The sequence below is a fragment of the Humulus lupulus genome, chromosome X (genome assembly GCF_963169125.1).
Source record: "Humulus lupulus chromosome X, drHumLupu1.1, whole genome shotgun sequence".
Classification (NCBI taxonomy): Eukaryota; Viridiplantae; Streptophyta; class Magnoliopsida; order Rosales; family Cannabaceae; genus Humulus; species Humulus lupulus.
This window is the reverse complement of record NC_084802.1, coordinates 124,627,620-124,642,488: the sequence shown is the minus strand read 5'-3', so window position 1 is coordinate 124,642,488 and position 14,869 is coordinate 124,627,620. Positions and strand designations below refer to the sequence as shown.

The following is a 14,869-nucleotide window of genomic DNA, read 5'->3' as shown; positions in this document are numbered from 1 at the left end:
ATACAAGCTAGTAGAGAAGTATGAACCACAAGAGCCCTAGTATGAGCATTCTTTGGTCTCCATTGTTTTCTTCCAATAAGAGAGACTTGAGGCTTATCTTTAGAGATGTTTATAAGACGAAACAAGTAGAAATTAAACTTGTAACATCTTGGATGAATATGACCCTTTTTTCCACAAAAATGGCATATAGGAATAAATTTTGATGTGGCTGGAGATTTTGTAGGAGTAGCATGATGTGAAGGGTGAATGGGAGGCACCTCTTGAGAAGAACTTGGAAGATCTTTCTTTTTGATAGCCAATGGTTGATTGAAACCAACCCCATGTTTCTCTCTAGCAAACTGATCAGTTCCCATCATGTTGTCAAATAAATCTTGACCAACAGTGTATGTCTCAATGGTTTTATTAGCATAGTCTAGCTTCTCCTACATTTCTTCTAGAGCAACCCTCTTCTCTTCAATGTCCAAAGTGAGAAAATCAACTTTTCCTAACAAGTTTCTCCTTTCTTCTTTGATTTCTCCCACTTTAACCTCTAGACTTTTAGCCTTCTTTATCACGCTAACCCACTGATTATACATTTGTTCATAGGCAGTTTGTTGGTCCTAGTCATCCTCATCACTACACACTCCATCTGAGTCAGTGTTTGAACATGGTGTTTCTGATGTCTTAATAGTGAAAGCAACAAAGCTTTCTTCTAAATATGAACTATCCTCTTCTGCAGCTTTTTGATCATTTTCATTGTCACTCCAGGTTGCTGCCAGAACTCTCCTTTTTTTGTTCAAAGTGTTTGCACACTCAGCCTGTATATGTCAGAAGCCTTCACACTCACGACATTGAATACCCTTTAGATTTCTCTTTTCTCCCATATGAGTAGTCTTTCGAGGAAAATTGAGTGGTTTTCTTGAGTTTTCTCCTCTGAAATCATTACTGCCTTTTTCATATTGTTCCTCAGAAACATAGCATAATTTTTGGTGATCAGTGCAACCTTCTCCTCATCTAAATTCTCATTAGAATCTCCCACAAAAATATTTTCGGCAACTTTGTGAGATAAAGCAACTCCACTAGAAACCTTTTTTTTCTTTCTTTTCTTTGGACCACCTTTTCATACTGAGTTCATAGTTCTGCAATGATCCAATCATCTCATCCAAATCAAGGGTATCAACATAATGACATTCCTCAATGGAAGTAACTTTTGACTTGAACTTTCTAGGGAGAGCTCCGAGAACCTTCCTTACAAGCTTGGAGTCTGAATAAGTTTCACCTAGAGCAAAAGATTCATTAGTAATATCACATAATCTAGCATGAAAACTCAGTGATAGATTCATCATCTCTCATAGTTAAATTTTCAAATTCAGTAGTGAGAGATCTTAATCTAGATTTTTTGACAATTTTTGTTCCTTCATTTTTAGTTTACTACTTATCTCACGCATCCTTGGTTATTTCACAATTTGTTATAGCCTTCATTTGACTCACAGAAGCTGCATTAAAGATAGCATGAACTCCTTTAGAGTTACAATTAGCCTTTTCAATTTCAACTGTATTCCATTCTGACACAAGCTTTTGTTTAATGTCCTCACCACCCTTGATGGTAGGTGGAGTCCAGCCGTCAACCATGGCACTCCAAACACGCTCATCCATAGCTTTGATAAAAGCCCTCATTCGAGCTTTCCAACAAGCATTGTTGGTTCCATCAAGCATGGGGGGTCTAGTAGTAGACTCGCCTTCTTTGAAGCAATCCTTCAATACAAACACAACAACAAAAAATAACAAGAAAATGTAGAACACAGTAGCAAAAATAACACACACGCAGCCCCTAAGGAACCAACCCACACGTTAACTAGAGTAGAAGCAAATAAACTAACTAAAGACAAGCAAGGATCAATACACAAGCTCTGGTTCCAATTGAAAGTTAGTTAACTACTGCTACTCAATTACCCAATCAATTTATCAAATTAAAATCAGATTTGAATCAAGACTAAGTGCAGGAATAATAAAAATGACACAATCATTTTTACATTGTTCAGCCATGATTTCTCACAACCTACTCCATGGGACCTAGTCCAGTGGTGAAGCAAATCCAATAAAATAATATGAGTTATTACAAATATAAACAACAAAACACAAATTAAAACTACTTTCTAATTTGGTTTAAACATGAAAAATAATGCATGGTTTATAACACTTACATTAAGTTTTGACAAAAGTTTTATATTTTACTATAAAAGGCATAAGTTATAATGTTTATTCTAAAGAGAATTTTTAATCATATTTAACTAAAGGGAGAGATATTTGTGCTTTTATAGGAGGTGGTGAGTGTGTATATATAAATTCATATTATGTTGAAAATGTTGCAAATAATTCTAGGTCAAGAAAGCCAATATGAAATATAATTTTCTTTTGTCTAAAACTAATATATACCCATCGTTGACCAGGATTATATATATTGTATGTTTTAAATTTTTACCATTGATGCAAACCTTGTAAGAAAAGTATAACATAATTAGATATAATACTTGAATAAACGCAATATGATAAATACAATATTTATATCTACTAAATTAAAGATACACAAACATTATAATTATAAATAAAACAATATAAATAATTATAATATAAATAGCAATTATAATTAATATAGACAATAATTATAATGAAAAATAATAACAACATAATAAAAACTGAGGTTTGTGTAGCACACAATTTCCTTAAAACAGATTCGCCGCCTCCAAGAGGTTTCGACGTCTATCTCCCAGGATACAATGGAGAACGACAAGTAACTCAATTACTTCGTCGAACCAAATATACCTGAACTCTACCACACTAAGAATATAAAACTTTTAACTAAAATCATAATATAAATAAAATTAATTTAATTATTTACGTTAAACTTAAGGAATTTTTTTATATCTAAACTACTCAGCATAGACTCATTTATATAGGCTAAGTATGATGAGAATTTTTTCTCATAAACAATGTGGGACTAAATACCATTTGCTTTTAAATTCAACACAAAATTCTAACAATCCCCCACATGAATGAAAAACTGACTCAAGAAAAAATATCAAAAGAATTAGACCTAGGTGATAGAGTTCAACGTTAGAAACCCGCATAGGATACGTAGGGGTTACCATTTGAACCTTCCCTTGTGTAAGTATATTTACTTTACTGGCTAATCAGTAAACGCGATGTCTTTGAACTGTTCTGTCGTTCGTGTAAACGATGATATACCACACACAAGAATCTTTCCTAACATATTTTGGTTCTCAATATTATGTTCGTTTTTGGCCCTGAACATTTCCCTGGTTCTCCAAGACACACTACAAGAAAAAAACAGTATTCATAACACTTAAAAACTGCTAACTGGAAGTATTCATAACACTTCTCAAAACGCTAACATAGCCCCTGTTATTAAAAGTCTCGTCTTTTCTATAACAGTTTTTAAATGTTCTGTTCGATGTTATCTTAAAGTATTCAATAACACATTTTTAGTGGCTATCATATTAAAATAATAACATTTAGTTAGAGTAATTGGTTATAAATTTGAAGTTTAATCTTAAAATTTTTGCATAACACTTTTCAACTGTTATAATTGATTATTTTGTTACACTTATAATATGTATCCAAGACAACCATAAATACCATATTAAAGGTCTAGTAATAAAATTTTATTATTTTAGTCTAGATAATAGATTTTTAATTTTGTTGTGTAAGGATAATTATAAGTTTTCTTTTAAATTAAAAGGTTTTTATTATTGTATTTGGATAAAAAAAAATATCAAAATTAATCACAAAATGTAATATTAAATAGATTGATAAACCAATGGTGAAAGCAATGTCCCCAAATTAAAAGGGTTTCAATGTCCCCAAATTCAGAGAAATAAATGGTGAAAGCAAGTAAATCCATTCAAAATAAGAGCATAACCTTCGTAGATTAACATAACCGTCGGACCTGCAACGGCGAAAGCAAATAGAGAAGGATATCGTTAGCCCCGTCGCCGTCGCCGTCTCTGTCAAGTTCCGTCGCTGTCTCTGTCGAGACTCCTACATCGAGAGGTTAGATGTGAGGGAGATAAAGATCTGAGAAGAGAGAGAGTGAGGCTAAGATTTGAGAGAGGGAATGAGGCTAAAAAAAGGGCGCCTGTTTTAATTGCCACCTGTTATTTCATTTGGCTCCAAATTTTTGTATGCATATTTTTTTTTATTTACACAAATCATTAATAACGCTTTTTAAATTCTGTAATACTTTACTGTAATGTTTGGTAAAAAATGTTGTAGTGACATATTCCAGGAATTGAGCCCTATTCAATTCCTATAGAAGTTGTCCATCTTCTCTCTCACATAGGTGATTTTCTTAATTAAGAGTAACCTGTATTACTCTGCTCGACATTTTGACGCATAAGAAATCATTAAAAGCATAGCTTAACCTTTTCCTTATGGTTATCACTATTTCATCATAGGAATGGATAATGAGGATAACCCCCACAATGATCCAACATAGTCTTCATAGTTGTAGTTGTCCCTTTGAACCTAGATCTTGGGATCTCTAATCAACTAGGTTGGGTGTCTACTATATTGATTTTTCATTCATGGGCTTTAGTCCCATTCCCCTTGATGATTTTTCAATCAACTCTCTATTTAACCCTTTGGTTAGCGGATCCGCAATATTATCCTTTGGCTTCACATAGTCAATAGAGATAACTCCAGTTGAGAGTAGTTGTCTAATGGTATTGTGTCTACGACGTATATGTCTAGACTTACCATTATACAAATTATTATGTGCCCTACCAATTGCAGATTGACTATCGCAATGTATGCCAATAACTGGCACTGGTTTAGGCCATTTTGGAATATCTTCTAAAAATTGGCAAAGCCATTCAGCTTCTTCGCCACACTTGTCTAAGGCAATAAACTCAAATTCCATCGTGGATCTAGCTATTACCGTTTGTTTAGAAGATTTCCATGATACAGCTGCACCACCGAGAGTGAACACATATCCACTCATAGACTTTGAGTCTTTCATATCAGATATCCAATTAGCATCATAATTTTTGGGGTTTTATGCCCTAATTAAAACCCAAATTCTTTGTAATCTCATTTTATTATCAATAAAAGAATAAGAAATCATTTTTTGACTTGGTCAATCACTTTGCTCACATGTTTTATTTTCATAATTATTTGTTTAATATAAACTTCTATTAAATCTCGAGAATATAGCTAATCGTATTTATAGTGACATAATCACAATGGAATATAAATATGATTATATGTTCAAAATAAGTTAGTCCAAAGATTAGTCAGTGCACAGGATTTACACTGACTTGTCAATCTACGATATGATCTACTTACACGTTGTAGTGTTATATTCTTTCCAAAACATTAGCAAAGTAGATAAGATTGGATGTATTTGTTACATCGGACTGGACCGATATTGACAGTTGATAAGATAAGTAAACATATTGTTATTATCAATTCTAGTCATATCATATAGTTGACCATAGGTCAATTCAATCTCAATTCTGAGTGGTTAGTATTCTAACTGATTGTATTATTTGAGTTCTTTGACTTGTTCGTTATCAGCTTACCCTACAGACTAGCCCATGCTTACATCTTGGGAACTCGGTAGTATAATTAAGTGGGAGTGTTAATCATAGATATGAACATCTATAGCTTACGATGAAGAAATGAAACGATCGTTTTCTTTTAGTTTGGTTCAAGGTGTTAAATGATAGAGATCTCATTTCAGTAATTATATTAGTTTACTGAAATATCATTTACAAGGAACTAAGTATTTTAAGGATAAAATATAATGAGGGGTAAAATGATATTTTAGTCCTATCTCATTGTAGACCGTCTATAGAGGATTGAATGAAAATTGTGGTTGTAACAATGGATAATTAATACCGTGTTTATATTTGTTATAGAGCGCTCTATGAATTCAAGAGTGCAATTCCAAGTCTATAGTGGAGTCACGAGAAATTAATAAGTTAGTAAATTTATTTGTTAGATTTATGATAACTTATTAGAGCTTGATTTCATAGGCCAATGGTCCCCATTGTACCTTGGATAAAATCATCTAGATAGGCCCAATTAATTGATTTAATTATCAATTAGAATTATCAAAGTTGACCAGGTCAATTTTGGATAGTTTCATAGAGTTATGTAATTTTGAGAAGAAAAGATAAATTAGGGCAGATTTATTAATTAAGATAAATTGGTATCTAAATTAATAAATAAGTTTAATTCAATGTTCACATTATAAATAATTAATTTGATAAAGGATTTAAAAAATTATTTAATTGATAAAATCAATAGAAAATAATACAGTCATTGATTTTAAGTCCAATGGGCTTATAATCAAATGGGAAATTTCACGAGCCTAAAGCCTATGATAATTTCGACCTAGGGCTTCAAATTGGCTATTATTTTATTGATTTTTTAATTAAATTAAAGGCCTAATTGAGTCTATAAAAGGAGTGCTTAGAGAGAAGATGATAGATAAGTTTAATCACTGGTTTTCTGATAGTTTTAGATTCTCTATAAACACAAGTCATTTTCTAAGCCTCTTTGTTATTTTCTCTTCTTCTCTCTGTATCTACCTCATGTGTTGAGAATTGTCCACTCTAGTCTAGGTGATTCTAAGGATACATTAGAAGATTGTGAAGAAATTAAAAAGAACAGTTCAGTTTCTTGATAATACTCTGCGACAAAAAGGATACAAGAGTTAGAGAAACTGAAGGAAGGACTATTTCATTCTGCTGTGTATACTGTAAGTATTCTTATCTTTGTTTCTCTTTGAATTCAATTTTAGAAACATGTTCTAGGTTATCTCATATTAATTTGTTTAATATTAGATCTACATGAAAATAAATAAAGATCATGTATAAGTTTTCCCAACAATAATACCCTTCAAGTATTGTTGGATATTTAGTATAGTGCAGCCTATAGCTACGAGTAAATCGCAAGTACCTAAATACTCTTGTTATTCATTTCCAGTGGTCAGACCCTGGATTACTCGGGTATCTACTCAGTTTACTAACTACGTAGGCTATATCAAGTCTTGTACAACTCATTAAGTACATTATACTTTCAATAATTCTAGAGTACTCTACCTAAGAGACACTCACCCATTTGTTCTTGAACACATGTAGACTCGAATCTATAGGGGTTCTAGATACACCAGAATCTTCTTTGTTGAATTTCTTAAGAATTTTTTCCACATAATGTGACTGACTTAGATTGATCTTATTAGATGTCCTTGATATTTGAATCCCCAAAATGACATTTGCTAGACCCATATCTTTCATGTCAAATTTTGAGTTCAACATACTCTTGATAGATTTGATCATCTTATCACTACTTCCAACAATGAGCATGTCATCTTCGTAAAGACACAAAATGACATAGTTATTATTTGTTTCTTTAACATAAATGCATTTATTGCATTCATTGATTTTGAAGCCATTTGCCAGCATTGTTTGGTCAAATTTCTCATGCCATTGTTTTGGTGCTTGCTTTAAACCATATAAAGATTTCACCAATTTACTAATTTTTCTTTCTTGTCCTGGGGAGGAAAAACCCTCAGGTTGTTCCATATAAAATTCTTCATTTAAGTCCCCATTTAGAAAAGAAGTTTTCGCATCCATTTGATGTACTTCAAGATTGGGTAACGCAACAATATCAAGTATCATCCTAATGGAATTTATTCTCGTCACAAGAGAATAAGTGTCAAAGTAATCAAGGCCTTCACGTTGCTTATAACATTTAATTACAAGTCATGCCTTATATTTATCAATTGAACCATCAGCTTTCATTTTCCTCTTGAAAATTCATTTGGCCCCTAAAGGCTTACATCCTGGAGGAAGATCTACTAACTCCCATGTGTGATTTTGAAGTATGGATTCAATCTCACTATTAATAGCTTCTTTCCATATAGAGGATTCAGTGAAGTTCACAGCTTCATCAAAGCTTTGAGGTTCACATTCTAGCAAATAGGTCAGAAAATCTAGACCAAAAGAAATTTCTGTTCTAATTCTTTTGCTACATCTAGGTTCATCCTCACAATCTTGATTTTGATCCTGACTATTTTCAGCAATAGTCTCATGTGTTCGTTTTAACGAACTTGAATCCTCTTTTGATCTACATGGAAATACGTGTTCAAAGAACGATGCATTTCTGGATTCCATTATCGTGTTTTTGTGTATGTCAGATATTTTAGACTCATGCACCAGAAACCGATACGCACTACTATTATGTGCATAACCAATGAAAATGCAATCAATAGTTTTTGGACCTATTTTTACCATTTTTGGTAAAGGTACAACCACTTTGGCAAGACACCCCCACACTCTTAAGTATTTGAAGGAAGGTTTTGTTCTTTTCCATAACTCATAAGGGGTCTTATCTTCTTTCTTTTTGGGTATTTTATTTAAAAGATGATTAGCTGATAAGAAAACTTCTCCCCGCATGTTTTGAGGCAATCCAGAACTAATCAATATTGCATTCATCATTTCTTTCAATTTACGATTTTTCCATTCAGCAACACCATTTTGTTGAGGTGAATAAGGTGCAGTGGTTTCATGGATGATTCCATGTTTAGCACAGAATTCAAGAAATGGTGATTCATACTCACCACCTCCATCACTTCTCAACACCTTAATGTTTTTGTTACGTTGATTCTCAACTTCAGTCATATAGAGAACAAAATTCTCTATAGCCTCGTCTTTTCTTTTTAGCTAATACACATAACAATATTTAGTGTTATCATTGACAAAAGTAATAAAATATGTATTGCCTCCCCTTGTATGAACAAATTTTAAACCACATACATCGCTATGTATTAAATTTAGGGGTTCATTATTCCTCAATCGTTTTGAAGGATAACCTTGAAAGTTTCGTCTCAACACATGTTTCACATTTATGATTTGAATCAATATGAAATTTTGGTATATGATTCAAGTTAATTAATCTCTGTAGAGTGTCATAATTAACATGTCTTAGTCTACCATGCCAAACATTAGAAGACTCAAGCAAATAAGTTGAAGAGTTATTAACTTTATTGATATTTGGTTTAGCAACTATTACATTGAGTTTAAACAACCCATCAATTACATAACCCCTTCCTACATACATTCTACTTTTGGATAGAACAACTTTGTCTAACTCAAATACAATACGAAATCAGTGTTTGTTCAGCAGTGAACCAGACACTAGGATTTTACGGATCTCTAGTACGTACAGCACGTTGTTTAGAGTCAGCTCATTTTCAGAAGTCATTTTCTGGATCACACTTCCTTGACCCATAATTTGATATGTGATAGAGTTTCCCATGAAAAGTTTCTCACCATTATCTACATGTTCAAAAGATTTGAACAGACTCTTGTCTGAGCATACATGCCGAGTGGCACCAGTATCAATCCACCACTCCTTTGGGTTGGAATTGACTAGGTTTATCTTAGAAACCATGGCAGATAGATTATTTAATCAACATCCTTGGAGATGCTATCCATCATGTTAGCCTCATTATTTTGTTTCTTCTTTGGCAGTCTACAATCCATGGACTTGTGACCCGGTTGTTTCAATTAAAGCACTTGCTAAGAAAATTGAACGACTTTTTGGAGATTCCTCCTTTTGGCCCAAACTTGAACCTGTAGTTCTTCTTTCCCTTAGAATTTTGACCTTGTTTCACCAAATTGGCTTTAGCCACATCTTGTTTAGATTCTTTTGTCATAAATCTTGTTGTCTTCTTCAATACGAAGTCTAACAATCAATTCTTCAATGCTCACCTACTTTCGTTTGTGCTTCAGATAGCTCTTGAACTCCCTCCAAGTAGGGGGTAGCTTTTCAATCAATGTAGCTACTTGGAAGGTCTCACTTAGGATCATACCCTCAGAGTGAATCTCATGCAAGATAATTTGGAATTCCTGAGCTTGACTACTCACGGATTTGGAATCTACCATTTTATAATCTAGGAACCGTCCAACCACAAATTTCTTTGCACTAGCATCCTCAGATGTATATTTTTTATTTAAGGACTCCCATAGTTCTCTAGTTGTTTTCTTTGTATCAAAGACTCCATACAAAGAGTTTTCCAAACCATTCAAAATGTAGTTTCAACAGAGAAAATCATCATTTATCCAGTCTTTAAGAGTCTTAATGACATGGATATCTTTTTCATCTTCTTTGAGATTTTGTTCATCATCAGTAACGAATCTTGCAAGATTCATCGTAGTCAGATAGAACAACATTTTTTGCTGCTACCTTTAAAAATTTTGTCCATTGAATTTTTCAAGTATTTCCCCAACTCTTAGAGGATGGTTTGTACGAACCACAGCAGAACCTCATTGTGTATGAGCTTGAACTGCCAAGGCTGGTGACTCAGCTGTCACCTCATTATTTTTGCCATTTTGGTTTACTTCAGTTGTCATTTTGTTTGAAATCACAAAACCAATAGTGTTATTTTCCTAACAACGGAAAATTATGCGGGTTCGCTTAGATCAAACTTAACCCAAACCATTCATAGTCCAGCCTCTCGTAGAATATTTCTATTGAGTATTCATCTAGCCTCAAATACAAATATCTATACTAGATAATTTCCAAAGAATACTATGAGGGTTTAGCCCCTGCCTCAGCAATCTAGTTTCTTTGAAAATATTCAGTTTACAGGAAAGGCTGGAGGGGCCACAAAAGGTCTCACTTAACACCCAGCTTTCCTAGACAGAACTTCTCTAGTGAGATTTAAGTTCAAATGAACTTTTCGCAATAACAATATCAATATATAGATATAGAAATATCACTAATAGATATATTAAATATTATAATAATATAAAATATATCGATCATTCAAATATTATATTAAATGATAATATGTTTTAAGATTGTAGGAAAAATATAACGTAATTAGATATAATACTTGAATAATCACGATATGATAAATACAATATTTATATTTACTAAATTAAAGATACATAAACATTATAATTATAAATAAAAAATATAAATAAATATAATATAAATAGCAATTATAAATTAATCTAGACAATAATTATAATAAAAAATAATAAGGCTTGTGTTGTACACAATTTTCTTAAAACAGATTCACTACCTCCAAGGGATTTAAACAGATTTACTACCTCCAAAAAATTTTGAGGTCTATCTCACTTCGCCGAACCAAATATACCCAATCTCTACAACACTAAGAATATAAAACTTTTAACTAAAACCATAATAAAAATATAATTAATTTATTTATTTATTTAACGTAAACTCAAGAAATTTTTTTATATCTAAACTACTCAGCCTAGACCCGTTTATACAGGCTAAGTATGATGAGAAATTTCTCTCATAAAGAATGTGACTAACTTCCATTTGTTTTTCCATTCAACACAAAATTCTACCACACCTTAACGTGTATTGTGAAATGAAATTCCCCAAAAGGAGTATCATATAAAACAAAAATAAAAAAATAAAAATGTGGCCATGTGGGGGTGATGTACTCTATATTAATGCCCCGGGCATCCTGGCGATTGCGTATTAACTTGTGTTAAATATAATTAATATATTTTTGTATAATCTTAAAATTAAGAAAGACCCTGATGTAAACCACAAATGCAAGAGTGAACAGATTGACTTTGTAAGGAAACTCTCTTGTCTTTGACGAGGAATATCGAAATAGAAGTTATGGCAAGACAGTCGTATGTAGTCTTGAGTCCGATTCTGGTTTGGAACCATCATATTCGTCTTCTTCTTGTTCTAATTTTATTAGATGCATTCTCAGAACGACTTGCAGTAGCTGCCTCTACAACTACTAATACGCTGAAATTTCTCCCTGGATTCCAAGGACCACTGCCCTTTCATCTCGAAACTGGGTATGTTTATATATATATATATATATAACCCTCTCCTATGACATAATTAAGCTAGTTATTATGCCAATGGCATTTTTAGTAATTAATGTATATATTTATTATGTATGCATAAAGGTATGTGGGAGTGGGCGAATCAAAGGAAGCCCAAGTTATCTATTACTTTGTGAAATCGGAGAGGAATCCAGAGAAAGATCCATTGTTGATTTGGCTATGTCACGAGATAAATATGCAGGGGCCTTTTCAGTAATTGTTTTCCACTCTCAAATTCAGTTGGAATGCAGCAACACCAAAACGGATTCGCTTTCCAGCTGTCCCACCATTCTGTTAGCCTAGGGATATGTGTTATTACTTTTTGTAACTGTATTGATTCGCTTGTGTCTCCCTATGAGTGAGTACACTGTAATACCCTGTATATTCCTCTGTACCTATAAATGAATATCTTTGTCTCAGCTACATTTGAGCTGATTTCATAATCACTGTGTCCATAAAGAAATTTTACTTGGTATCAGAGCAACATAGGCTTGCGCCATGTCGACACCCCAAGACCAGACCTCCCAAACTCAGCCTCAAACCCCTGTCCATGGGCAGAACCAATCAGCTCCAAATGCTGCAGTGGTTGCAGCACCATCTGCATTTCTCCCTGCTCCAATTGCAAACCCTTTTAGCAATACGTTGAGCCAGCCTTTCTCCCTAAAACTTGATCGAAATAACTTCCCATTATGGAAGACGATGGTTACAACCATCATCAGAGGCCACAGGCTAGAAGGATACCTCAATGGCACTCGCACACCTCCACCAGAATTTCGACCAGTGACTGCCGCGTCTGGTGCCGATACAGATGATACCTCACATCCTGCAATGGAATCCAACCCTGAGTACGAAGCATGGTTGGTTCATGACCAACTTCTGATGGGATGGATCTACGGATCCATGACTGAAGCAATTGCAGCAGAGGTTATGGGCTGCCAATCTGCCACTAAACTATGGAATGCTCTTGAAGAACTCTATGGAGCGCATTCTAGAGCTAACATGGATGACATCAGAACAAAGATCCAGACTACTCGCAAAGGATCTCAAACCATGACTGACTATCTCAAACAGAAACGAATATGGGCTGATTCCTTGGCCTTAGCAGGTGACCCTTACCCCGAAAAGCATTTAGTCTCTAATGTTTTATCTGGATTGGATGCAGAATATTTATCCATTGTTGTACTCATTGAGGCTCGAGAACACACTACTTGGCAGCAACTTCAGAACATTCTCCTTAGCTTTGATGGAAGGCTTGAGAGGCTCAATGCCATCACTAACAGCAGCAAACAACTTAATAGCCCTACTGCCAACTATGCTCAAAAACCGTTCAGCTCACACAATCTAAGCTATTCTGGTGTGCCTCGCAGAGCCAATCCAAACCAGCAAAATAGAAGCAATCAGCAGCGTTTTACTGGGAACTCAAGAGGAGGACATCCCAGGGGTGGTCGAGGTCGAGGAGGTCGCAATGGTGGATCCAAACCCACCTGTCAAGTGTGCGGAAAATACGGACATTCGGCTGCAATCTGCTATAACAGATATGATGAAACATACATGGGGCATCCACCAAACACAGAAGGGGGTCAAGACAAACAATACACAACACTCATAGCCACACCTGAGATGCTGCAAGATGACAACTGGTATGCAGATAGCGGTGCTAGCAATCACCTCACTGCTGATCCAAACAAAGTCCAAAACAAAACTGAGTATGGGGGTAAGGAACAAATCACCATAGGTGATGGCAGTAAGCTTCCTATTTCTCATATTGGCATCAGTTTTATTAATTCTGACACTAATAAACCTCTGCTACTGCACAATGTATTGCATGTTCCAACTATTTCCAAAAATTTGATCAGTGTCTCTAAGCTAACTGCTGATAACAATGTCTCAATGGAATTTTTCTCTGATTCTTGTTGTGTGAAGGAGCAGCCAACAGGGAAGGTGATTCTGCAAGGGACAGTTAAAGATGGACTCTATCAACTAAACCCATGGGTCACTACACAGTCATCAAAGCTTCACTCACCATTCACTGCTGTAGCATTCAACTCTTCTCAAACCAGTCAAGCTTTTACAAATTCCCTAAAAGACGTTTGGCATAGACGATTAGGACATCCTTCTACTAATGTTTTAAATCAAGTTCTAAAAATGTCAAATGTAAAAATTCCTATCAATGAAAATCTAAGTTTCAGTGATGCTTGTCAATATGGCAAATCCCATGCACTTCCTTTCTCTAAATCCACATCTAGAGCCACAGCTGTGTTAGACTTGATCCACACTGATCTTTGGGGACCAGCTCCCATAGCATCACACACTAATTTTAAATATTACATCCATTTTCTTGATGATTACAGCAGGTACACCTGGTTGTATCCTCTCAAAAATAAAAATGATGCATTAGAAGCCTTCACACGGTTCAAAACAATGGCTGAGACACAATTTGATAGGAAAATTAAGAGGCTTAGAACCGATTGGGGAGGAGAATTCCAAGCTTTCTCTGATCTTGTTCACCATAGTGGCATACTTTTCGAACATTCATGCCCTCACACTTCTGAACAGAATGGAAGAGCTGAGCGAAAACATCGCCATATTGTCGAGATGGGACTTACTCTTCTCGCACAAGCTGCTATGCCCCTCAAATACTGGTCAGATGCATTTATTACAGCTGTTTATCTTATCAATCGATTACCTACAGCCATTCTTCACCACAAATCTCCCTACACTGTTTTATTCCACAAGAATCCTGACTATAATTTTCTCAAAACTTTCGGGATAGCTTGTTTTCCCTGTCTTAGAACATATCAAACCCACAAGTTTCAATTTCACTCCATGAAATGCATCAATTTGGGGTATAGTGAATTTCACAAAGGCTATAAATGTCTCAGCCCACATGGTAGAATTTATATCTCTAGACATGTGGTTTTTAATGAAAATGAGTTTCCATGTCACACTGGGTTCTTTAATAATTATTCACCAGAGAG

General features: G+C 34.4%; 1 protein-coding gene across 1 annotated transcript in view; it reads left to right on the top strand.

Moving 5' to 3' along the window:
* The first annotated feature begins 11,673 nt into the window (after positions 1-11,673).
* Positions 11,674-14,869, top strand: part of LOC133806231 (serine carboxypeptidase-like 13) — a 35,126-nt gene continuing 31,930 nt past the window's right edge. Inside the window, exons 1-2 of the mRNA XM_062244355.1 lie at positions 11,674-11,861; positions 11,976-12,071. Of these exons, the coding sequence (XP_062100339.1) occupies positions 11,674-11,861; positions 11,976-12,071 (284 nt within the window). The remainder of the gene's footprint in view (positions 11,862-11,975; positions 12,072-14,869) is intronic.